The sequence below is a fragment of the Canis lupus genome, chromosome 9 (assembly GCF_048164855.1).
Source record: "Canis lupus baileyi chromosome 9, mCanLup2.hap1, whole genome shotgun sequence".
Lineage (NCBI taxonomy): Eukaryota > Metazoa > Chordata > Mammalia > Carnivora > Canidae > Canis > Canis lupus.
Genome location: NC_132846.1, coordinates 64,830,558 through 64,856,445, shown reverse-complemented (window position 1 = coordinate 64,856,445; position 25,888 = coordinate 64,830,558). Strand labels below are relative to the sequence as shown.

The window sequence follows — 25,888 nt, the reverse complement described above, 5'->3', positions numbered from 1 at the left end:
TAGGTGGTGAGGCTCTCACAAAGGTTGGGAGTGCAGTTCAGGCTTGAACCAGATGTTCAGCTCCTGAGCTCATGCCTTAACCACAGCCCCACACCAAAGAAGGAAGCCCGTGTCTGGAGGGGGGAGCGACCCCATAGTGAGTACGGGAGGACCCGAGAGTGGGAGCACGTCTGAGAGGCTGGTGCCTTTGTGCAGGGGCATGGGGCAGTGTAGACAGGCTGGTTCCCACGCTCTCCAGACAGCTGTACCAGTGGCTGCAAGGCCCCTAAAGTCCATCTCCACTCTTCTGATCAGCCTGATCCACTCAGCCCAGGGCCCCTCTCACAACCTCCCCCCATACATGGTATAGTATTTCACCATGGCAGACCGCACAGCTCAGCTCTCAGGCTTCTCTCCATCCCACTCCCACCCCTAGGTGGGGCCCAAGGAAGGGTAAGGTATCCCCAGAAGTTTCTTCTTTAAACCAGCCTATGGGATCTTCCTACGATGCATTTGCTCCCAGGGAATCAGCCCAGAGGCTACAATCAATGACTCCAGAAGTAACCAAGAGGACAAAACTTTCCACCCCCCATAGCTTTTGGTTCATGGAACACTGTCCTTAAGAATGGTCACTGGGTGCCCTCCCCGACCCCTAACCAGGATCCTGTGTTTTCTCGGTTTCCCGGATCATCCCACCCCTTGTTCCTGCATATGGGGTCCAGAGGAGCTCTCCTTAGCAGGAAATCCCAGGGGAGTGGGGACCACGGACCTCAAGGGTGGGGAGATAAGGGCTGAGCATAGAAGCCCAACTCAGATGGGACAGGGCCCGGGACACTTCACGCGCTCCCTTCCAAATGTCCCAGTCCCTCCTGGGACGTCTTGCATCCCTTCTGTACCCAGCCAAAGTCTGTGACACACATCTCCCTTCACAGACTCTTCCCAGCTTCCATGGGGCTCCCACGGGGCATTTCTCAGGTGGCTCAGTCCTTCCCTCCATGCCCAGCCCTGGAAAGCTGCCAAATGCTGGTGCCAGGCCCTAGGCCAGGAAGGTGACACCTGTTACCTGCACTAGCCCTGTGAGCCCAATGTGACCCTCCCTCTTACAGAAGCTCAGAGGACTTGGGTGACTCGTCAGGGTGGACACAACTAGAATAGCAGATGACAGGCAGGACTGCCTGGACCAGGAAGGGCCGGCTGGCACCCGCCTGGCTACCCACAGCTTTGTGCAAGGCGGCTTCCTGTTCCAGTTCCCCGCCCCTCCCGGACCTGCTGCCTCTGACACCCAGAGCCTCCTTCCTCCAAGGCTGGCAGAGACCTTGCACTGCTCAGGGTGCACACAGAGTCCCAGAGGAAGAGGAGGAGGAGGAGGAGAGGAGGAGGAGGAGGAGGAGGCGAGGCTGCCGTAGGAGGTGTGGAGGCCACCGCAGCACAAGGATTGGAGGTAGAGGGGCATAGGGCACTGCCCTCCCACCAGCCCTGAGGCCACCGGGCTGAGGGAGCCAAGCTTGGCAACAGCGTGGAAGGTGGGCCACTTGGCATTGCCTATCCACTGCAGGAGGTGGGAGGGGCAGCTGGGTTCGGAGGGAGGCCATTGTACAGATGGAAACACTGAGGCATGGGGAGAGGAAGAAATGGCCAGGAGGTACGGAGGCCAGGCCTCACCCCCATCACAGCCGAGCTCTCTGAGCTGCTGAGACATAGAGCCCCCGTGAGGAGAAGCCCATTCAGCCAACTGAGGGGAAAGAGCCTGAAGCCAGATTGTGGAACTAGGGCGGTCAGGATGGGAGTGGGGGGTCCTCCCCGCTCTGAGCTCATCCCTGCTCCTGCATGGCGGTGGGCCGCACGTACTCCCCTCGCAGGGTCACTGAGAGCACGGAATGGGAGAAGCCTGGGGGAAATTCCTGGAATGCCCCCTCCCTCAGTGATACCAGGGGGACCCGCTGGCACAGGTAGGGCAACACCGTAAAGGGCTCCCTGCACACACCTGACACCAGGCTCTGAGCTAACCTGGGACTTCAGCATTGAATCTTCACGGCAGCCTGACGAGGGGAGCACCGTTGCGATCCTCATTTTAGAGGTGGGGAAACTGAGGCACGGGGTTCTGAAACCGCTTGTCTGAGATCTCACAGTCAGTGAAGAGGGGGGCTGGGTTCTCAGGTCTGAGCCTACGTGTCTGAAGAAGCTGCAGATCGTTCCCCTAGCACGGTCCCACATTTGGGACCAGGGGAATGAGAGGAGGGACAAAAAAAAAGCACTCGGCCACCCCACTAAGTATCTATAGAGTGCCTACTATGTGCCAGGCAGGTGTCAGGGTGCACAGAGAGGGCGTTTTTAAAGAGATCGCTGTCAATCTCAACCCTGTACCACCACCTCCCCCACCACCAGTGCCTGGGCGGGGGTGGAGGGGGGGCCTGCAGTAGCCCCAGAACAGGGCCGCATTCCCAGGAAAATTCAAGCAACATGCGGATCGCATGCCTCTGCTGGGACCAGTAACAGGCTGAGGCTCGCCAGGAATGCAGCCCCGTCCTGCCCAGAGAAGCCCAGAGAGCAGGGCTGAGCAGCCCAAATTAAGAGCCCACTGCACGCCCCGCACTTCAGGGAGGTCATTGTGTACATCGCTGACAACCGTGCCAGGGAGCGGGACTTCCAACCCCCTCCGATGCAGACAAGACCACCTCCTGGTGCAGAAAGGTGAAGCAGCTGGCCTGAGCTCACACAGCCCTGCTTTACAGATTTGCCCTCTGACCCCCGGCCTCCGCGTGCCAGCCCAGAGGAGCTGTGTCAGCACTGCCCGTGGCCCACTTTCTCCTCTGGAAAATCGAGAGAGTCTGAATCTGGGGCCAGCTTGGTGACTATGAATGAGCATCCTGGGTTTCCTTGCCTGCCAAAGGAGCTTTAGTTCCCCGCCCCCTCCCGGGGTCTCAGGGGGTGCTCAGCAAGGGGTAGCCTTTGCTGGAGCAGCCACTGAGAGCCCCCCAGGGGGAGGGCAGGCTGCTGTTGCAAAGAGTGTGTGAGTCATGCCACCCGTCCGCGGGTGCAGGACGCCGCGGTTTATGAGCTGGGCACAATGATCCCTTTGGTGAGCTGGACAGAGGGCCGGGCGCAGACGGGCAGGCGGGTGGGCAGCTCGGCGCTGGCCTATGGACTTAGTCCCTGTTTGCTCCTCCGATAACCGGGGTGACTTTGGTTAATATTCACCAGCAACCACCCCCGTCGTCCCTGCGGGTCCACAGCTTAAATACGAACTCGAACGGGGCTCTGTCTCCTTAGCCTTGGTCACCGGCCCCGGCCTGGGACAGTAAACTGTAAGTATGCCTTCCCCTGGGGAGAGCCCCTGGGAGGCAGGGAGGATGGAACAGGTGAGGGGACAGGAGGAGGCTGGACCCCCTGTCGTGATGGCAACTACAGCCCTGGAGGTCCCTGCAGGGCCTCCCCAGTACCTCCTGGTGGATGCACCAGCCGTCTGGGCGCAGTGTGGAGGTGGGGACCCCAGGAGGGAGCAGGCCTCTGTTGGCACAGCTCCTGTGTCCTTCCTGTGGGTTGCCACCTGCTGGCCTTGTCACCTTCCCCGTGCTCAGGTGCGTATCTTTTTCCCCTTCTACGGGTGAGAAAGATAAGGCCCGGAGAGGGACAGTGGGGAGCCCAGGCTCCCATAGGGACCTTGTGGGGAAGCCAGGTGGCACCAGAGCCCAGAGTTCCAGCCACTCATTGGGCCTCCGTCTTCTGTAGATGCTCCCAGAACAGAACCTTGCTGGCCCCAGCCTGTGCTCAGTGGGTCTCTGAGACCCCCATGCACGGTGGAAGAGGGGAAACCCTAGAGGGGGGCCCCGTCCTTGGGGCTTTCAGCTGTGCTCCTGAGGCCTCGCTGTAGCCAGCGGGCTGCTGAGCTCCTCGGGTGCGGTCAGCACTGAAGCCTCGCACCCACCTTCTGAGGGCGTTGCCTAGGGTGTTCCCATTTTAGAGATTAAAGAAATCAGAAAGAGATGCTCCTAACTGGCCCCAAAGTACACACTGGCCAGGATCCCAACTGGGGTCACCTAGCTCCAGAACTCATGCTCCCAAACCTCTTCCTCCTGCCAACATAATTCTCTGGGGTCTTAGGAGCCAGCTGGGGAATGGGAGAAACCGAGCCAGGCTGGCCTTGAGGCTTTTGATGCTGGGTGACCCTGAACCACGGCTCAACCTCTCTGTCCCCTTGGACAAACTGTAGGCAACCCTTGCCCTCTTTCCCCTCACCCCAACCCCGCCCCCAGCCTTGATCTCTGGGAAGGACACAGTTTTGTCTGTCATCCGTTCTTGGAGATGGGGGCTCCAAGATGATCCAAGCCAAGGCCTCCAGACTCCCACGTGGCGCTCCGAAAGATGCGGAACCATCGATAACAGCTAAGCCTCCCTGACAGCTGACTGTGGTCAAGCATTTCTCGGAACTTTGTACATATTTGATTTGCACAATAGCTCTGTGAGGAAGCACACCCTTGTCATCTCCAGGAGACAGAGGTTCAGAGAGGTCAAGTAACCTGTCCAAGGTCACATGCTGCTATGGAATTGTACCCAGTGTTCGGGCCCCAGAGCTGCTGGCTTGAGCCCACCCGGGATGCTGCCCTCTGCATTTAGCCTGACCACTTTCGAGCGTTTTCTATTTCGCGGTCTCTGGCTTCACCTTTGTAAATGCCAAGCTCTGGAATCAAAATGCCTGGGATTAAATCCCAGACCCGTAAGCAACCAGGTGGGTGGTTTTCAGTAAGTTGCTCAACTTCTGGCGTCTTCCATTTCTCCATTTATAAAATGGGGCTGATGGCCAGTCCCGCTCCACAGGGTAAGCATTGAGGGGACATTAGATGAGACGGGGCACGCAAAACACCTGGTGTTTACGGGGTGTGACAACCGTGACAGTGACACTGGTGTTGGCTCAGCACGGGGTTCGCAGCGAAATACACACTCGGAGAATCGAATTCTAATTCTCCAGACTCAAGAGGCCATTCGTGGCTGAGCAGGGGCTGCCTCTCTGGTCCTCGCAATGTGGCGACTGGCCGGGAAGAGATCTGCCTATTTCTACCCACGAGCCCCACCTGTGCGCAGGTAGGGCGAGAGCTTCCACACCTGGCAGGTGCCCGCCCACCCATGGCCTTGCTCGCCCCTCACATCTGCCCTGTGAGGGGTTCTTTCCTCTGCAGTCGGGAAGCCAAGGCTCCGGGGAGTGAAGTCACTCGCCCAGGGCTGCTTGCCCGTCCACAGCAGGGCTGGGTCACGCCGGGGCTTATTCAGTGCCAGGTTTTAGCAGGGCGTTGACGCCCCTGTGGCCTTCCCGGACCCTGCTGGCTCACTCCGGATCATTCATTTTATGCTCACAGGTGGAAATAGAATTCGACTAGGTAAAGGGATGGCTTGCCTCCTGCGCTCCTCCCCCCTGCCCTGGACCCCAGCAATGTCACCATGACACCTTCACTCTTTGGGCTTAACCCTTGGTCTGTACACCTCCGGGTGTTTCCTTGTCAACTTTATCAATTCCCGCTACCTTCCAGAACATCAGGCTTCAGGGGGTGCCGGGGGGGGGCGGTGCTGCCTGTGATAGAAGGGCATGGGGGACCTGAAGTTGTACAGCATAATTGTGAGGCCAGAGGAAGCCAGCAGGGGCTCAAGCCCAATGTGAGGGTCCCTCGGGGCCCAGTTCTGACATTCACAGAGTCTGGGACCAGAGGACTTGGCTGTCTCTGGAACCCTTGCAGTTCAAGTGGCAGGAAAGCCAAGAGTAACTCCCTACTTTGTCGCCAATTTGCTGTGTGGCCTTGACAAAGCCCTCACCCTCCCCGGGGTTCAGACTTTTTACTGTAAAAAGAAGGAGCCAGAATAGGTGATGCTACATCCACCGAGATGGATGCGGCCCCTCCCCAGCTCAGCCCAGGCCAGCAGCCCTCGGAGAGGGGGGGGCACCTCACTCCACCGCCCAACCCCCAACAGGAAGTCTCCATCTATCTTGCTCCATCAAACCCAGATACCTTCTAATTGAGAATCCAACATTAGTGCAGGGGAAATTCACTGGGGTCCTCCCCTACCTCGACTTCCACAGCTGGGGGGACCAGGTCCCTGGACAAGAAGATGCTTGCCCACGGCCAAGGTGGCCCCACCAGAGGGCCATTTGCAGAGACCCAAATCTTGGCCTCATGATCTCTGAGCCCTGCAAAGTTGAGGGCTCAGAGGTTCTGCAAACCACAGAGGCCGGTGCCAAACCTGGCGGGGAAGCGAGGAGAGGCCTAGGGACATGGGAACATACAGAGCCAGTGTGAACACTGACCGCTCTGAACCCACTGGCTAGTTTCAGAAAAAGATAAACATGTATTACGCAACGTGTGGTGTGTCATGTTTGGATCGTTTAGAGGCACGAAGGCCAGGGTGGCAAAGACAGACCAGTTTTGTGCTTCATCTTGTTGTCTTATTCAGAAGAAACTTTTAAAAGTCTGCAAGGATAGACTTATTTCTGGCTTCTTCCCCTCGGGTTTTCCAATTCTAAATACAAGGATTCCTTTGTCCTTGTCTTTTACTAAAACGACGAGTTTAGCTACGTGAGAAACAGCTCACCACACAGCTGCGGGCTCACTCTCCAGTGCTCGGGTCTCAGTTTCTCCATCTGTGCAGGGGACCAGGTTGTACCTAGGGGGTGCCGACTGGTGGCCCCTGGCGGGCGCACCCCTGGAATAGAGGGAGCTCTGAGCGCCAGGGCGGGCTCTGTGGTGCTGTGGGTGACACGGACTGTGACCGGCCTGCTCTAGCTGGTTCAGCCACCAGCCTTGCTGCTCCCTCTTGCGTCCCTCCCACCCCAAGCCATGGGACACACGTCCCTCCCCTGCCTGCCCACCGAGGGCTTCTGCTTTGCAACCCTCACCAGCCCCTAGAGCCCATCAGCGTAAGGTCTGGCATATGGACCTATTTCATGAAATTCTCCCCATACCCTCACTTTCTATATGAGGGAAAATGAGAACCAGGGAGACCAAGTAGCTTGTCTGGGGTTGCGTGGCTGCTAGTGACAGAGGCCACATCAGAACGTAGGACTTTCTGAAGAAAAGAGATGTTTTTCGACTTCCACACTGCGCCCCCTACACACAATCACACAACCCCCAATATACTAGAGGAATCAGTTATCTCTGCTGCCCACACCACTGCCAGCTCCAGAACTGGGACAGAGGGGGTGACAAGAATGAGCCGGTAAGCTGACTGCAGGGTCTGCAGCCCATTCGTGTGGCTGAGGCCACAGATGCATGTGGGGCTGCCCTTCCGTGTGGATGAAACTGCTGGGGGCTAAGGCTCACCACGAGTGGTGAGTGGGGACAACCCTGCAGCTCCGTGTGCTCTGGCTGTGTGTCCCTGGGCAGGTCTTACCCTCTCTGGGCCGCAGCCTCATGTCCATTCAATAGGAGGAGTCAGTAGAAGTGTCCCTTTTCCATATCCAATCGTACCTGAGCCTGATCTGGTCTGATTCCTGGGTAGTCATGCACCAGTCTCTTATATTCATTGTGCCTCAGTTTCCCCTTATGTAAAATAGGGGCATGGCGCTTGTGCACAGGGCAAGGGCCACTGCAGGTGGTTGTACAGCCATCAAGAGCGTGAACTCCCACCACCCAGCTGGCCCGGGTCTGTGATTCTCCTCCTGCTACTTTCCTGCTCAGTGGCCTTGGGCAGGTGGCTTAAACCTCTCTGGCCTTCCGTCTCCTCATCAGTGAATGGACAACTGTCCCAGGTCATAGGTCATTACAAGAGGGCAACGAGATGAGACGGCACAGTGCCTAGAACGGGGGTCAGCATGTGGCGAGTCCTGCGAGGGCCTTGCTACTGTTCTATCCTGTGATGAGGACGTAGGAAAGTGCTTGGCCAGGGCCGGGGCCAGGACGCAGTAGAGGTTCAGCGAACTCCGTGTTCTACATGGTGACAGTCAGCGGCTGAGGGACTCACCGTGTGGCCTGACCTGGGCGTGGTGCCCCTTCTCTCTCTCTCTCTTGCAGGACAATGCCATCCTCCATCACCTGGGGCCTCCTCCTGCTGGCAGGCCTGTGCTGCCTGGTACCCCGATCCCTGGCTGAGGGTCTCCAGGGAGACGCTGTCCAGGAGACGGATGATCCTGAGCACCAGCCAGCCTGCCACAAGATTGCCCCCAACCTGGCTGACTTTGCCTTCAGCTTGTACCGCCAGGTGGCCCAAGAGTCCAATACCACCAACATCTTCTTCTCCCCCGTGAGCATCGCTACAGCCTTTGCGATGCTCTCTCTGGGCACCAAGGGGGACACCCACACCCAGATCATGCAAGGCCTCGGTTTCAACCTCACTGAGAGAGCAGAGAGGGAAGTCCACCAAGGCTTCCATCAACTCCTCAGCATCCTCAACCAGCCAGACAACCAGCTGCAGCTGACCACCGGCAGCGGTCTGTTCATCAACGACACCATAAAGCTACTGAATAAGTTTTTAGAGGATGTCAGGAACCTGTACCACTCAGAAGCCTTCACCATCAACTTCAGGCACACTGAAGAGGCCAAGAAACAGATCAACAATTATGTAGAGAAGGGAACCCAAGGAAAAATTGTGGATTTGGTCAAAGATCTTGACGAAGACACAGTTTTCGCTCTGGTGAATTACATTTTCTTTAAAGGTAAGGTTGCAACACCGGCCTGAGCTATTTCCCACAAAAACATCCAAAAATATTCTCAAACACCCAGTTGTGAAACTTTCCATGGCAGTGCAGGATGAGTAGGACAGTGTGTCTCTGCATGTGTTTGTTATTCAGTTTCCCACACACAGCCACGTCATACTTTCCATGATCACCTAAGGTCAGGTGATGATGGGTTGGAAAGTCAAATCATCATTAAAAAAAAAAAAAGATGTTATTTATTTATCTGACAGAGAGAGAGAAGGAAAGAGAGCACAAGCAAGAGGAGTAGCAGGCGGAGGGAGAGGGAGAAGCAGACTCCCCTATGAGCAGGGAGCCCGATGTAGGGCTTGATCCCAGGATCCTGAGATCACGACCTGAGTGAAAGCAGATACTTGACTGAGTCACTCAGGCACCCCAAATTGTCATCGCCTCTGCAGGACTTTTCAGAGCCTTTAATGTCCTACTGTGCATTGTCAATCCCAACCAAGGAGGGAGGTAAAATAGGCAGCTTTAGCAGAGTGTGGGAGGGAATGAGGCTGCTTAGATCATGTCTCTGACAAACTCAATGCAGTGGAAGGAGGGACAGCTTTGGTTCCAATCCTTCCTCTACCGATTATTAGCTGCGTGACTGTGGGCAAGTCATTGTACCACTTTGAGGTTCCAGCTTCTTCTCTGCAATAAGGGCATGATTATACCCTTGTTGTCAGGTTTCCATGAGGACTGAACACCTTACAAGGAACACGGGATCTCACGCTCACACAGCAGGTGCTCAGTTGACCTTGAAACCCAGCCTGACCTCCTCCCTGGGGGATGGCCATGTGGGGGGCCTGGGAGGCCCCAGAGGGCACTGTGAGGTAGAGGAACAGGGGCTGGGGCGAGGAGGGAAGAGCAAGGCCAGGGCTGCCTCCTTCACTGTGCGGGCTCCTCGCTCTGGAGGCAACAGGATGACGGAGAGCCCGGGGCCAGGGTGGGCAGGTCTCTTGGCTCTGCTGGAGGGCTTCTGGAAGGTCTGGCCCCTCTCCAGCCTCAGTGTCCATCTCTGTCCAATGGGAGAGTTGGGCACAGGGGTCCCCAGGGCACCCTCCCACTCTGACTTGCCCAGACAGGAGGTTCTCTTGACGTGGGGGTCGGGGGCAGCTGCCCAGGCACCCGCGTCCTGCACAGTGGTCCAGGGAAAGCCTTGGAGTGGGGGCGAGAGGGATTCCCTGAATGACAAGAACCTCTCACAAACAAGGGGCAGGGGACTCGGATGGGGAGGTGGTCAGGGTCAATAGAACTGAGGCCAATAATTTTCACTTAGAATCTCCCAAGTCGCCCTCAAATTAGTGAGCACAAAATACAAATAAAAATGCTTGCTCTGCACATCCAGATGGGCATCCCTTAGCCTCTATAGTGTAGGCATTCTGGATCCTACTCTGGTCTTGCATTATTCTCACAAAAGTCCTTCAGTAGACCATTCATCGTAGCCCTGGTTTTACAGAACCTGCTTTACAAACAGGTTCAAAGAGAAGGATCTCGGCAGGAGGCTCAGGGCTTCTTTGTTTTTTAATTTAAATTTATTTTTTATTGGTGTTCAATTTGCCAACATACAGAATAACACCCAATGCTCATCCCATCAAGTGCCCCCCTCAGTGCCCGTCACCCAGTCACCCCCACCCCCCGCCCACCTCCCCTTCCACTACCCCTAGTTCGTTTCCCAGAGTTAGGAGTCTCTCATGTTCTGTCTCCCTTTCTGATATTTCCCACTTATTTTTTCTTAATCCCCCCATCGTATCCAACCCTCTTCCCTCCTCCGGCTGATGCCCACCCTCCCTTCTCTGCAGGCAAATGGGAGAAGCCTTTCGAGGTGGAGCATACCACGGAGGAGGACTTCCACGTGGATGAGCACACCACGGTCAAGGTGCCCATGATGAGCCGCCTGGGCATGTTCGACATCCAGCACTGTGCCACGCTCTCCAGCTGGGTGCTGCTCATGGAGTACGTGGGCAACGCCACCGCCTTCTTCATCCTGCCCGACGAGGGCAAAATGCAGCACCTGGAGAGCAAGCTGACCAAGGAGGTCCTGGCCAAGTTCCTGGAAAAGAGATACGCCAGGTGATCCTCAAACTGGAGGACGACTCGGGAGCGGCCACGGCAGGCCCGGCTGGGGTCGGGGAGAGGCTGGACCCACACCCCGGGGGCCGCACCACTGTGCCGACCCTGTGCTCCAGACACAGGCCTGTGTCACTCATGTGGCACAGGGCTCCAGGCCTGTTCCTGGGGGACTCCCTGCCCCACCAGTGGGCACTGCCCCTCCCCTGTCCCAGGGCCAGCACCTGCCCTGGGGAACCGAGAAGGGGGACATGGGCTGCGGGCAAGGGGAGCGTGGCTGTGGAGTTAGAGGCCGGAGAGCTCAGGGCTAGATGGGAAGGGCCCGCCGGGACCCGGCTGGAAGAGCAGCAGCCCAGTGCACGTTGGGGGGCGCCTCGAGGAAGGTCTGGGTTCCTCTGTCACGAGACAGGGGCGGTTTGATGAGGTCCCCGGAGTGAAGCGACACGAGAGCCTGCAGCCCGGACTAGTGCACAGCTCCTAGCCGTGCGGCGCCCAAGCCCCAGGAACGCTCTATCGTGTGTGCCCCACAAAGCACTTGCACGCATGCATGAGGTGCATGAACACGGAAAAGGAATCAAAGACATTGCAAGTAGAATGAACACAGTTACTATCCAGAAGGACGCACAATACACACGCACACACACCAGTGAATGTGAAAATACAAGGAGCATAAGGTTACGCTTGAAAGAGCATTTGAAGACCTCTCCTACCCCCAGGCCTGCCCCCCAGCCCTGTGCTCCTTGCACCAAGGTCGAGGAAGGAGAACCAGGTGGGGCACATCCCAGATCTGGTCACGTCAAGCCTCCTCCTCACTCTGGAAGACCCTTCTGGGGACCACACATTGTCCCCTCGGGAGGGGACAGCTGAGCTTTCAGCCCCTGTACTCACACATGCCTCACTGAGCTAATGTCCCCCGCCACCCACACCACACCGACATTCCCCCCAGAGAAGTCCTGGTCTGGGGGCACCTGACCCTGCAGGGCAGTGTGCTCAGGGCTCCCCAGGGGAGTGCCTTGGAGGGCTGCTCAGAGGAGGCAGGACACAGCACTTGAGACTTTACAGGACAAGCCCACCCCTGTGCTTCTCTTGCCCCAGGGGCTGGAGAAGCTAGAAATAGGATAAACCCACACACACCCCAGTCCTCGTGTGGACAGGGAGAGGGGCCGCTGAGTGGGAGAAAGAACCAGAAATGAAGCACTCAACTGTGAAACCCCTTTGTTTCCCAACCGTCCTGACAGGTCTGCCAGTTTGCGCTTGCCCAAACTGTCCATCTCTGGAACCTATGATCTGAAAAGCGTCCTGAGCAAAATGGGCATCACCAAGGTCTTCAGCGCCGAGGCTGACCTCTCTGGGATCACTGAGGAAGGGCCCTTGATGCTGTCCAAGGTGAGTTGTCGCCAGGTGTCCAAGGACACAGCTCACAGGGGGTCTGGGGAAAGGGACAGAGGGACACAAGCACACCTGCAGACTGAGGTCCCCCAGGAGGGCCGTTGGAGCCACTCAAACAGGAGTGTGGGCAGGTGACCCTGGAGGAGGTGGCCTCAAGAGCTTCTGGCATTTTGGGGATTTCCTCTGTGCTTGTGTCACTGACCCTCTGTGTCATGTTTGGCCAGGGCCTTCCCTCCTTTGAGCCTCCATGGACCCGTATTTACAAAGACAGGCTTGGGCTCAGGGATTTCAAAGGACTTTTGTCCCCTGTGTCAGTGACACCAGGAGCTATTGGCCAACCACTGAGTCTGAGTTAACGAGGGATTTCACCTAGGGAGGCCATTTATTCAGGAAAATTGCAGGTGACCAAAGACACAACCACAGTTCAATTGCCGGCTGGGATCTGAGTGCTGGTGTAGACCAGGCACAGGGAAGGTCCCCCTCCGAGTCCTGGGCCCCAGGGCACTGGACATCTGAAACTGGAACCGAGGCAGGAGCCATGGGGACGAAGGGCAGGGAAGTCTCCCTGCTGAGGCTGTGGTTCCCAGGGAGGCGGTGGAGGCTGGTGAGGAAGGAGAGTGAGGGTCGGCCGGTGGAGTCAGGAGAGGCCTGGGAAGGTGGTGAAGGCCTGTGTGCCTGCAGGGAGGGAGGCCGTGGATGGGGAAGGACCTGCCAGGAGGGAGAGAGGCCTGAGTGAGCCCCTCCCTGGGCCCTGCTCCCAGGCCAGGGAAGGGGAGCACCCCACTCAGATCAGCCTGCTGTGCTCCATCCCCACAGGGGCTGCACAAGGCCGTGCTGACCATCGACGAGAAAGGGACTGAAGCTGCGGGAGCCACCTTTCTGGAAGCCATCCCCATGTCCATGCCGCCCAGTGTCGACTTCAACAAGCCTTTCCTCATCATCATCGTCGACAGAGACACCAAGAGTCCCCTCTTCATGGGAAAGGTGGTGAACCCCACCCAAAAGTAACTGCCTTGTGGGTCAGGTCCCTTCCAGATACCATTAAAGAGTGACCCACCCCAGGCTCCAGTGTGACACGTGACTCCTTCAGCCCCTCATGTCTTGAGTCTCTGTCTCCAACCCCAGGAGGCGAGAGGCAGAGGTGGGGGTGGGGGGGAGGTCCCAGCCATCACTGTGCACCTGCTGTCTTATTCTGCATGAGGCGTCTACACTGTCCGGGTGCCCTGCGAGGCTGGGAGGAAGGGTTGCCTTTGCCCCAGTCACTGTGGAAAAGCTCTAGGCTCGAATCTTACCTGGGAATCCCCAAGGGGCATGGCAAGGGCTCAGATACCAACCTGCAGCTCCCACCTCCACCAGCCTCCTCCTCTTGCTAAGCCCCCCAGGCCCGCTGTGTGCAGAGTGACCCCCCCCTGAGAGCCCCTCGGCCTGCAGGGCTGCCAGCACCGACCACGAGGCTGCCTCCCTGTGGCTCCCAGAGCCTTCAGCTCACACAGGGGCTCGGAGCTGCCCCATCTCCAGCCGTAAAGAGACAATATTCGGTCCCCTTCTCATCCCACCCTGTCACCTAAGCTAAGCTTGGGCTCCCATCACTCAAAGGTCTTTCCTGCCAAAAGCTAGGGTTGATTCTTTTTTTTTTTTCTTTTGAGATTTTATTTATTTATTTGACAGAGAGAGAGAGAGAAAGTATGAGCAGGCGGGGAGGCAGAGGGAAGGGAGAAGCAGACTCCCTGCTGAGCAGGAAGCCCAACATAGGGCTTGATCTCAATACTCTGGGACCATGACCTGAGCTGAAGGCAAAGGCTTAACCACCTGAGCCACCCAGGCACCCCGCCAGGGTTGATTCTTCCTGGAGACTTTCTCCATGGGGCTAGACTGGGAATACACATCTTCCGTCTTTGTCCTTTTGTCTCTGCTCAGGGACCTTCAGACACAATACCGGTCTTCCACTTCCTCTTCTCTCCAGGTGGGTCTCTGGGTCCTGGTCTGCGTCACCTGCTCAGACTCATCCCGAACTGCCAGCCCCACCCTCCAAGACACTTACCCTGTGTGTCGTCTTCTTCCCAATCATGTGGCCAAGTTGTGGCTCTGCAAAGTTATTACAATGATTTCATGGTCGTGGGAGGGGAAGTAGGCCATCAGCCCCACTAGCCCTACCTGCCCTCCCTTGACTAAGCTCTGACAGGAGACATTTTTCATATTGCCTTGATCCTGCCCCGTGGCCCTCCCCCTGGTCCTCAGAGGGAAACCACAACTCCCACACCACAGCTAGTGGCCATCCCAGGAGCAGCCCTTTCACTAAGGGCCATGTGGCTCTTTCTCATCCTACAGAGTCCCCACTGAAGGGTTATTACGGCGGTCAGGAGGTCCTGCAGGAACCCAGCCCGAGGGAGCCCTTGTCCCTGGGAAGGACTGCCCCATCCCGTAAAAAAACAGTAATTCCCACCTAAGTCACTCATGGGGACCGAATGTATATCTACACAACTGGGTGGAATCATATGATATTTAAACCATTTATTTATTTATTTATTTAATATTTAAACCTTTTAAGTCAGAATGGCTACATGTGTGCAACTCCACATAATTCAATATAATGGATAAAAATTCAGCTGCCTCCCAGGGAAGTCTAATGTCGTCCTGATTTTTCTCTGGCTGGACACTGCGAACCTGCGCAAGTTCCATGCCCTAGACAACCGTTGTCAGACACCTGGAATGAGGCCAGAGTGAGAGCAAGTTCAGAGTTGGCAGCGTCCCAGCTGTGTGATGTTAGCAAAGTCGCCAAGCCTCTCTGGGCCTCGCATCTTCATCACGGTTAAACACCCATTTCGAGTTGGTGTATGCTTCCAAGCAGGGACTCAAAACACCTTTCAAAGGGGAGCAGAGCCAGGTGTCGATGTAAGGGACGACATTGGTGACATTCATGAGCTCCCCTGTAAGCCTGGTGCCCTGCTAGGGGCTAAGCAGGCATTTTCCCGTTTCCTCCTCCTAGCAGCGCTGTGGAGCGGCTCTGCTCTCATGTGCCCATTCTCCAGAGGAAGAAACTGAGGCTCAGAAAGGCTGCCTGTCTTGCTCAAGGTCACGGAGCTAATAAGTAGCAGAGCTGGCTTTGGGAGCGCTACTTGTCCCTGCACACCTCACCGCATCACCCACGCTCCCTCCCAGACAACCACAAGCTAGATTCCTGCCCCACCGTGAGAAATGCTGGGGGGCATAGCCACCTGCCGAGGACACCTGCACGACAAAACACCCTCTGCCCCGGAGGGAAAGCAGCTGACTTGTGGGAGCCCTTCCCACCGGAGGTTGAAGAGCTCACAGCCTTCAGCAAACAGGCTGCATCACACTGCACACACCCACACTGGGGAGGGAGGGAGCAGATGCAAAGGCCAGCTGGACCCCTGGAGCCCAGGGAAAGACCAAGAAGGTGGATGCGCTGAGGGCACTCACCTATGAAACCATCATTCCACTTCAGAGAATGGCCTGCAGTTACATGTGTCTGGGCTCTGGTGGCAGAAACCCAATTCAAGTCCCCAGGGAGCACTTGACTGGCTCCTGGGAACCAACAGGGTCCATTCCCGGGTGGGCAAACCATCAAGGCAGCCTTGTGGTAAGAGGACAGGAGAAGCTTCTGCTCTGCCTGTTCTTTGAACTGCATTCACTGTCTAGGCTGACCCTCAAGCCCAATCCCCGAAGGACACAGGCTACAATTCGTTATCCCCCATTTACGGACAGAGGTTAGACGATCTGCCCGGCACAGGCCTAGAAATCAGGTGCCGTGCTCAGGCCCAGGCTGTCCCGTCCATCTCAGATCTCAGGGGCGAGTCCAACCTCCCGGTCCACACTGGATGCACCTGTCTTGCCTAACGCCAGCTGAGGCATGGTGGCCAAGGGCTCTGCCCAGGTGAGCAGGTGCCGGAGACTCTCGGGAGGCAGGGCTGAGTCCCCGGGGCCCAAGGTAACAGGGGGACAGACAGTCCTGCAGGGAGGGCCTGGTCCCAGAGGGGCTGACGGCCAGTGACCAGGGACATTTGTTCTTAGAAGTCAAAGCTGCCTTTCCACGACAGGTGCCCACTCCCTGTGCTGGAAGTCACTTCCGCGCTGTATTACTCGGGCCGCATTTCAGGAGGGCTGGTAAGGGCAGAGTAAAAGAAATCTCTCTGATTGCTTACGCACATGTCTGACTTCCTCTGACTCTTGATTTGGGGGCAGAAAATCAGCAGAGGGATGAACGACAGATATTTGCACATTTTGTTCGTGAAGACCTGAGCTGGGGGTCAGATGGCCTTGGGATCTTGTCACGGCTCTACCACAAACTAACATGCCCTGGGAGCTGGGGAAGTCACCACCCCTCTGGGAGCCTCGCTTTTCTCACCAGTAAAATGGGAGCACTAAGGTTCCAAGGGTCTTGATATTCTTTAAGATACTAAGCACCTCAGGGCAGCCCAGTGCAGATCTTCCCCATGATTCTCCTGAGCCTCGGCACTTGGCAGGTGCCCGTCACCTCCTTTCTGTGCCCAGACAGACTTTGGAGCCCAAAGGACATGGACTCCAGCTCCCAATGTGAAGATTCCAAGGGCTGAGTCCCTGGCAGTCACAAGTCCAGTGACATCAGACAGTTGATGCTCAGCAGAGGTCAATCATGTATCAGACACAATTCTAGGCTCTGGGGGGATTATAATTCATTTTCTCCTCTCAACAGCTCTGTGAGGACAGCATCAAGACGAAATAAATACTTAGTCTTGCATGGCCATGGGGCTCCCAGCACCCCACCCTTCTGATGGCTCTTGCACCTGCTGATTCTGCTGGACTAGGCCATTTCAAAGGAGAACAACAAGGCCCTCCGATGATATCAGGCATGCCCAGGCTGCACTCTGGAAGCCCCCCAGGCTGATTTCCTGCAGTGGACGTGGTTGTGGGCCCACAGGACTGGGTGTCCCAGTCCCCTGAGGCTGCCCTATAAATAAGGGAAGCCCCAGGAGCCGTTGCGAGACACCTGCAGTGAGCGGCCAGCCCAGCCAGCCTCTCTGGGCAACCAGTGCATTCTACTGAGTGAGTCCCTTCCCATCAGCCTCCTCCTGAGCTGACATGGTCAGCGAGGCGGGGGCCCCTGTGACAGGATTATTATGTCCACTCAGCAGAGGAGCAAACTGAGGCACCGATAGGTTTGGCTCTGATTTGCCGGGCTCAGGACTGGCAGGCAGGCAGCGGAGCCTTGGCCGTTCTGCTCAGCACCACCAGTGGGGAGGATGGAATCACGCCATTCAAAGGCCCCCAGCACATAGTAGGCCCGCTATCGCGATGCATGCTGCTGGGTGGGGCTGCTGGGGGATTGCCTTCGCCTTCTCCCACCCTCCCCAGGTTTGGAAAGGACCCTGTGGTCCAGGTGGTCTTCACCTGTGTCTCTCCCACCTGCAGGTGGCAGGGACAAGTCCCCTTGGAGGGTCCCTTCCATGCTCCTCAACACGCTTCTCCAACATGCGTCGGGATCCTTCTGTCTTACGTGGCTCCTTTTCAACTCCAGCCAGAGCCAGAGTCCTTGACCTTGCCCTGTAGATTCCATGCCCTTCACTTAACTATCTTACTGGAGAATGCCCATGCCCTTTTAGCTTTCCCCCAGGGTAGCCTGCTCCCCAGATTTCCAAAGGATGGCCCATGGTCCCCTCCACCACTCCCTGCACCCCACCCCCACCCCCCGCACAGTGGACCTTGGCCTTGGTCTTGTCACTGGAACTCCTCCTCTGCAAGGTTGAAGTGTATTCATTAACTCCTCAGATAACCCTGCTATCTTGTCTGTCACCTCCTCCCCTTTCTTATCTAGGTTCATGGCCCTTCTCCCACTCGTTGGCCCCTTACTGATTGTAAAAGTTTTCGTTTGCAAAACCCACCACCCTCTTCCCCCCAAAAGTGGATCTCTCGGGTCCCTTCTGGCCGTGAGTTTTGACCGCTAGCCCGGCTTCCCTCGCATCTCCAACAATCTCATTTTAAAGAGGAGGATCAGAGAGATGAAAAATTTTTGCTCTGGGTCCGCAGCTAGTGAATGAGCGAAGCAGGTTAGAACCCAGGTCTGTCTGAAGCTAAAAAGTGGGCTTTTAACCACTTCCTCCCCACCACGTCACCCCTCTGTCCCCTTGAGGGTCCAGCGTCTCCAAAGCCGCTGCCATCCAAGCACAGGCAGGGACTCGGGTGGTGTCCAGGGGTGTAGGTGAGCTGGCTGTGGGGACCACAGACGATTTGGGGGCTTAGATCTGGGACTCATCGTGAGGCCAGCTCAAGAAAGGCTCCTAGGGGCTATAGCTGTGCGTGAGTGTTTGGGAGGAACAGCCCTGACACTCAGAAGAGCTTGTCATAAAACTCCCAGGGCAGAAGAAACACAGGGGCATCTGAGTGTCAGGTGAGGAGATTTGCTGTGGTGTCCTGAAAGCCTGCCACAAAATGTCATAGCAGAATCCTGAGACCTCCCCACTGACAGGGCTCCCACCCAAGAAGCATGGACACCCCAAACTAACTGGGACCAGTGGACTCTGTGCCCCAATGAACAATGAACTCACTTGACCCAGACCTGCTCTGAAATGAGACGTCTGTCCACCTAGGGAAAAGGAGGCCTCCCAAGGACACACGGCCTTGAATCCCTCCTCCCCCTGCACAAGGGCACTTTGACCCCAGAGGACACTGGAAACGTCTGACAATTTTTTGATTGTCATACCTGCAAGTGGGGACATTGCTACTGGCATCAAGTTTTGTCTAGGATGCGTCTAAACATCCTCTAATGCACGGGACAGCCCCTCACAGCATAGAATCTTCCAGCTCAGAGTATCAATGGTACTGAGCTTGAGACCCCTGACTCCCGCTGTGCTCAGCCTCAGAAGCAGCCAAGTTCCCGCTTCAGGGAGGTAGTTATCAGGCGAATCTGACCTTGTACAGAGCACCAGGCACAAAGCCTGCAGACCTGCCTGGTGCCAGCGCTGCTTGGCCAGCCGTGTGGCCTTCAGAAAGTCCCTGAACTGCGTGCTCTCCAAGCCCCAAGTCATCGAAACAGAAGTTAATGCCTCTGAGCACCGTGAGGTGAAGGGGCCTCTGTGCTTTTGTCAGCAGCATCCCCCAGACTCGGAACATTGTAGGGTCAGATCATAATCCACGCCAGGCTCAGATGCCTCTACCCGAGGGCAGCAGCAGCTGCAAGGAAAGGGAGCAGGAAGTGTAGGGAGTCAGGGAGAGTTTGGGCCACAGTCAGCCAGGTTGGGTTTCTGTCTCTGTGTCACTGGGCAAGTGCTTACCTCTTCCGGACAACAGCCTCATGCCAATGGGGGCCAACGGGGGACTATTCCAGATCCAGTCATCCCTGTACCTGCTTCCTGGGTAATCGTGCACCCGTACATCATGCTTCCTGTGCCTCAATTTCCCATTATGCAAAACAGGGGCATGGCGCTTGCGCACAGGGCAAGGGCCACTGCAGGTGGTTGTACGGCCGTCAAGAGCGTGAACTCCCATCACCCAGCTGGCCCGGGTCTGTGATTCTCCTCCTGCTACTTTCCTGCTCTGTGGCCTTGGGCAGGTGGCTTAAACCTCTCTGGCCTTCGGTCTCCTCATCAGAGAATGGACAACTGTCCCAGGTCATAGGTCATTACAAGAGGGCAACGAGATGAGACGGCGCAGTGCCTAGAACGGGGGTCGGCACGTGGCGAGCCCTGCGAGGGCCTTGCTACTGTTCTGTCCTGTGATGAGGACGTAGGAAAGTGCTTGGCCGGGGCCAGGACACAGGAGAGGTTCAGCAAACTCTGTGTTCTACATGGTGTCAGTCAGCGGCCGGGGGACTCAACCGCGTGGCCTGACCTGGGCGGGTGCCCCTTCTCTCTCTCCCTCTCTCCCTCTCTCCCTCTCTCCCTCTCTCCCTCTCTTGCAGGACAATGCCATCCTCCATCCCCTGGGTTCTCCTCCTGCTGGCAGGTCTGTGCTATCAGGTTCCTGGCTCCCTGCTCGCCCCCAGGCAGGATCACAGTCTCCATCAGCATGGACGCTTCCCCAACATAGCCACCAAACTGGACAACTTTGCCTTCAGCCTGTACCGCAGACTGGCCCCAAAATCCAACAACAACATCTTCTTCTCCCCCGTGAGCATCGCTACAGCCTTCACAAAGCTCTCCCTGGGGACCAAAGGGAACACTGGCACCCAGATCCTACAGGGCCTAGATTTTAACTTCAAGGAGACAGCTAAGGCCAATACCCACAATGCTTGCAGCATTTCCTTGACACCTTCAACTTGTCAGCCAGCCAGTTCCAGCTGACCAGCACAAGTGTGTTATTCATGGATAAAAATCTGAAGCAAGTGCATGAGTTTTTGGAGGATGTCACAAAGCTGTATCACTTCTCCGTCAACTTCAGAGACACAGAGGAGGCCACGAAACAGATCAACCAGTACATAGAGAAGGGAACCCAAGGAAAAATTGTGGATTTGGTCCAAGATCTTGACAGAGACACAACTCTTATTCTGGTGAATTACATTCTTTCACGATAGGTTTTACCACCAGCCTGAGCTGGTTTGAAAGGAAACACGCAAAAATATTCTAACAAGTCTAAGCTTTACTGGGAAGTGCAGGATGGGGTATGGCGGTGCATCTCTGCATGCGTGACTCAGTTTCCCCACACACAACCACTGTCATACTTTCTGTGATCAACTAAGGTCAGGAGATGACAGGTTGGACAGTCTTATTGTCATCTTCTCTGCAGGATTTTTCAGAGCCTTTAATGTCCCACTGTGCCCTGTCAATCTCTACCAAGGAGGGAGGTCAAATAAGCAGCTTTAGGAGAGTGTAGGAGGGAATGAGGTTTCTTGGGTCACATTTGTGACAACGCCAGTGCAGTGGGAGGAGGGACAGCTTTGGAGTCAGAAACACCAGGTTTCCAATCCTTCCTCTGCTGATTATTAGCTACGTGACTGTGGGCAAGTCATTGCACCACTTTGAGGTTCCAGCTTCCTCTCTGCAATAAGGGCATGATAGTACCCTTGTTGTCAGTTTTCTGTGGGGACTGAACACCTTACAAGGAACACGGGATCTCACGCTCACACAGCAGGTGCTCAGCTGACCTTGAAACCCAGCCTGACCTCCTCCCTAAGGGATGGCCATGTGGGGGGCCTGGGAGGCTTCAGAGGGCACTGTGAGGTAGAGGAACAGGGGCTGGGGCGGGGAAGGGAAGAGCCAGGCCAGAGCTGCCTCCTTCACTGTGCGGGCTCCTCGCTCTGGAGGCAACAGGATGATGGAGAGCCCGGGGCCAGGGTGGGCAGGTCTCTTGGCTCTGCTGGAGGGCTTCTGGAAGGTCTGGCCCCTCTCCAGCCTCAGTGTCCATCTCTGTCCAATGGGAGAGTTGGGCGCAGGGGTCCCTGAGGCACCCTCCCACTCTGACTTGCCCAGACAGGAGGTTCTCTTGACGTGGGGGTCGGGGGCAGCTGCCCAGGCACCTGCGTCCTGCACAGTGGTCCAGGGAAAGCCTTGGAGTGGGGGCGAGAGGGATTCCCTGAATGACAAGAACCTCCCACAAAAAAGGGGCAGGGGTATGTGGACAGTGAGGTGCTGAGTAGGACTTCGGGAGTTTCCAACTACACCTAATAATTTTCGTTAATCATCTTCAGGCCATCCACAAGCCAACATCAAATCCACATCAAAATGCTTGCTCTGTCCACCCAAGTTGGTGCCATGTGGCTTCTGCAGTATATACATTCTAGAACCTCCTCTAGCCTCAGTACAAGCCCATGAAGCCTTTCAGTAACCTGATGGGATCCTTGTAACCCCAATTGACAGGTGATGCAGCTGAGCCTCAGAGACAAGCGCCTGACCTGGGCACTCCTCCTGGCACGCTTATGCACATCTCCCACTTTCAACTTTCCAGGCAAATGGGAGGATAACTTCAAGTTTGAGCACATCGTGGAAGGAAACTTCTACGTGAGTGAAAACACCAAAATCAAGGTGCTCATGATGAGCCGCCTGGGCATGTTTGACCTCCACTGGGAAAAGGAGCTTTCCAGTTGGCTGCTGAGGCAGAGCTGCCAGGGCAGAGTCAGCGCCTTCTTGATCCTGCCCAACCTCAAGAAGAGGCAGCAGCTGGAGAGCAAGCTGGCCAAGGAGGTCCTGGCCAAGTTCCTGGAAAAAAGACAAGCCAGGTGATCCTCAAACTGGAGAATGACCAGGGAGCGGCCACGGCAGGCCTGGCCAGGCGGGGAGGCTGGACACACACCCCGGGGGCTGCACCACTGCGCCCGACTCTGTGCTCCAGACACGGGCCCGCAACACTCACACGGCACAGGGCTCCAGGCCTGTTCCGGGGGGACTCCCTGCCCCACCGTGGACATGGCCCTCCCCTGTCCCAGGGCTAGCACATGCCTCAGGGAACCGAGAAGGGGGACACAGAGCAAGGTCTGGGTTCCTCTGTCGCTAGACCGGGGCGGTTTGATGAGGTCCCCGGAATGAAGCGACACGAGAGCCTGCAGCCCGGACTAGTGCACAGCTCCTAGCCGTGTGGTGCCCAAGCCCCGGGAACGCTCTATCGTGTGTGCCCCACAACGCATTTGCACGTATGCATGAGGTGCATGAACACGCAAAAGGAAGACATTGCAAGTAGAATGAACACAGTTACTATCAGGAACAACGCACAATACACACGCACACACACCAGTGAATGTGAAAATACAAGGAGCGTAAAGTTACGCTTGAAAGAGCATTTGAAGACCTCTCCTACCCCCAGCCCTGCCCCCCAGTCCTGTGCTCCTTGCACCAAGGTCGAGGAAGGAGAACCAGGTGGGGTACATCCCAGATCTGGTCACGTCAAGCCTCCTCCTCACTCTGGAAGACCCTTCTGGGACCACATATTGTCCCCTTGGGAGGGGACAGCTGAGCTTTCAGCCCCTGCACTCACACATGCCTCACTGAGCTAATGTCCCCCGCCACCCGCACCACACCGACGTTCCCCCCGGAGAAGTACTGGTCTGGAGGCACCTGACCCTGCAGGGCAGTGTGCTCAGGGCTCCCCAGGGGAGTGCCTTGGAGGGCTGCTCAGAGGAGGCAGGACACAGCGCCTGAGACTTTACAGGACAAGCCCACCCCTGTGCTTCTCTTGCCCCAGGGGCTGGAGAAGCTAGAAATAGGATAAACCCATGCACACCCCCCAGTCTTCGTGTGGACAGGGAGAGGGGCCACTGAGCGGGAGAAACAGCCAGAAATGAAGCACTCAACTGTGAAACGCCTTTGTTTCCCAACCGTCCTGACAGGTCTGCCAGTTTGCGCTTGCCCAAACTGTCCATCTCTGGAACCTACGATCTGAAAAGCGTCCTGAGCAAAATGGGCATCACCAAGGTCTTCAGCGCTGAGGCTGACCTCTCTGAGACACTGAGGAAGGGCCCTTGATGCTGTCCAAGGTGGGTTGTCGCCAGGTGTCCAAGGACACAGCTCACAGGGGGTCTGGGGGAAGGGACAGAGGGACACAAGCACACCTGCAGACTGAGGTCCCCCAGGAGGGCCGTTGGAGCCACTCAAACAGGAGTGTGGGCAGGTGACCCTGGAGGAGGTGGCCTCAAGAGCTTCTAGCATTTTGGGGATTTCCTCTGTGCTTGTGTCACTGACCCTCTGTGTCATGTTTGGCCAGGGCTTTCCCTCTTTTGGGCCTCCATGGACCCATATTTACAAAGACAGGCTTGGGCTCAGGGATTTCAAAGGACTTTTGTCCCCTGTGTCAGTGACACCAGGAGCTATTGGCCAACCACTGAGTCTGAGTTAACGAGGGATTTCACCTAGGGAGGCCATTTATTCAGGAAAGTTGCAGGTGACCAAAGACACAACCACAGTTCAATTGCCGGCTGGGATCTGAGTGCTGGTGTGGACCAGGCACAGGGAAAGTCCCTCTCCGAGTCCTGGGCCCCAGGGCACTGGACATCTGAAATTGGAACCAAGGCAGGAGCCATTGGGATGAAGGTCAGGGAAGTCTCCCTGCTGAGGCTGTGGCTGCTTCCCAGGGAGGCGGTGGAGGCTGGTGAGGAAGGAGAAGTGAGGGTCGGCCAGTGGAGTCAGAAGAGGCCTGGGAAGGTGGTGAAGGCCTGTGTGCCTGCAGGGAGGGAGGCCGTGGATGGGGAAGGACCTGCCAGGAAGGAGAGAGGCCTGGGTATGATCATGAGACACAAAGAAGGAGCCAGACCCATAGGGGAAAATGGTTAAGGAGAAGTGTCCTCAAAGATGTTAGGTAACCAGTTGACCCATAATTACTAGAGAAAGAACTCTGACTTATTAGGTCCCATTCACACATACACATAAACACACACACACACACATGCATACGCAGGCGCACACATGCATTATGCACTCACATATGTTTATTGAGCACCTATGCTACTGAGGCTCCTCACATGAAGCACCTTAGTAGTCCTGGGAGTCCATACGGGATAGGTCTCATTTTCTCATATAGGAAATCAGAGTTTTGAGAAGAGTAGTCATCTCCTTGAAGTGACACAGTTAGTTAGGGGGGAAAATGGGATTTAAACCCAGATCCTTGTGATGGAAAGTCATATTTTTTCTACTACAGCATGATGATTCAGTTGTGAATGTTGTGATCCTTTAATAAAAATGCTCAAATGGTAGACACCCAGCCAGCAATTCTGCTCATTTGTCATTGTTTTCAGTCTTATTTCAAGGAAATGCTAGGAATACCCAAGTTTTCAATGGGGCTTTGGAAAGATCCCCTCCTTGAGGCCCCAGAACAGCTCTCATCTCATCACATTGGGCTTTGTTCCCCGCTCTGGGTGGGAGATGGTGAAGCCTGTCTCTGCCTCAAACAGGTCCGTCTGTCTCTTCCCTCCAGGCCATGCATAAGGCTATGCTGAGCATCGATGAGAATGTAACAGAATATTCTGGAGTCATCCCTTCAGAAGAGAACACCTGGTCTAAGCATCTGTCCATCTTGTTCAACTGGCCCTTCTTAGTCATCATCAAGGATGAGAACACCAACATTCCTCTCTTCATGGGAAAGATGGTGAACCCCATGCAGAAATGACTGGCTTTCTGGGTTCAACCATACTCTTTCAGGTCAGGCCCCCTCCCTAGATGACATTAAAGAATTGTGGACCTGGCCCAAGCATGAGTGTGAGGAGCACGTCCCTAATCTTCTTATCTTGAGGTCTCCTCTATATGTGTGGGGTCTGGATCATAGTAAGATTCATGTATTTACTTAATTCATATGCATTGGGCATGTACATCATCCAGGCACTGTGCTAGGCAAGATGAAATGCTGGCTGAAACCCACAGTTTAATAACAGACATGGAAAGTCAGCAATGGCAGGAGATGGGCTTCTCTGAAAGTGGGTCAGGATACCTAATTAATTGTTTAGGTATTGGTAGGAGTGTGACAAGCAAAGAGGAAAGAGAAGAGACTAAGCCAGGTAGATCATTCAACAAGGAAGAAGCTCTGGGGTCTACACTCATGCCCGGTCTGGGGGCACTGTGCTCAGGGCTCCCCATGGGGATTGTGATTGTTCACAATCAGACAGAGTGTTAAAGACTCACACCCACAGTAAATATTGGTGTTTGAAACTCTGGTTAGATCACACGGTAAAACAACATTACAACAATACAACATTGTTGTTAAAAAACAACAATGCCCTTGAAGGAAGCATTGGTTAATGCATCTTTTGATGCCAAAGTGGGTAAGGTCTCTCTAAACAAGATGAAAACTCATAAGTCATAAAAGTAAGACTTGATATATTTGACTTTATAAAATGCAAACTGTATGGCAACAAAATATGTCATTCACTTCACTGAGAAGATA

General features: G+C 55.7%; 1 protein-coding gene and 1 pseudogene across 4 annotated transcripts; both read left to right on the top strand.

Annotated features, from left to right (window-relative positions):
• The first annotated feature begins 1,241 nt into the window (after positions 1–1,241).
• On the top strand, positions 1,242–13,157 carry SERPINA1 (serpin family A member 1). Of its 4 annotated transcripts, none has more exons than XM_072839792.1 (5): positions 1,242–1,388; positions 7,974–8,614; positions 10,438–10,708; positions 11,944–12,091; positions 12,911–13,157. In XM_072839792.1, the coding sequence occupies exons 2-5, from the start codon at positions 7,978–7,980 to the stop codon at positions 13,100–13,102; spliced, it is 1,248 nt and encodes a 415-aa protein (XP_072695893.1). In that variant the 5' UTR covers positions 1,242–1,388; positions 7,974–7,977; the 3' UTR covers positions 13,103–13,157. The 4 variants fall into 4 exon arrangements, with proteins under 4 accessions (XP_072695893.1, XP_072695895.1, XP_072695896.1 ...); XM_072839794.1 differs by having other exon boundaries at positions 1,262–1,420; XM_072839795.1 differs by having other exon boundaries at positions 1,344–1,502.
• A 6,835-nt stretch (positions 13,158–19,992) lies between these two features.
• Positions 19,993–25,117, top strand: LOC140640426 (alpha-1-antiproteinase-like; annotated as a pseudogene).
• Positions 25,118–25,888: the final 771 nt, after the last annotated feature.

What these genes read in the sequence shown, in the direction of transcription:
- SERPINA1 (XM_072839792.1), top strand. Translation starts at nt 7,978, where the DNA reads ATGCCATCCTCCATCACCTGGGGCCTCCTCCTGCTGGCAGGCCTGTGC. An exon ending in GAATTACATTTTCTTTAAAG is followed by an intron (nt 8,615 to 10,437) that starts GTAAGGTTGCAA and finishes CCTTCTCTGCAG; the next exon opens with GCAAATGGGAGAAGCCTTTC. An exon ending in CTGGAAAAGAGATACGCCAG is followed by an intron (nt 10,709 to 11,943) that starts GTGATCCTCAAA and finishes CCGTCCTGACAG; the next exon opens with GTCTGCCAGTTTGCGCTTGC.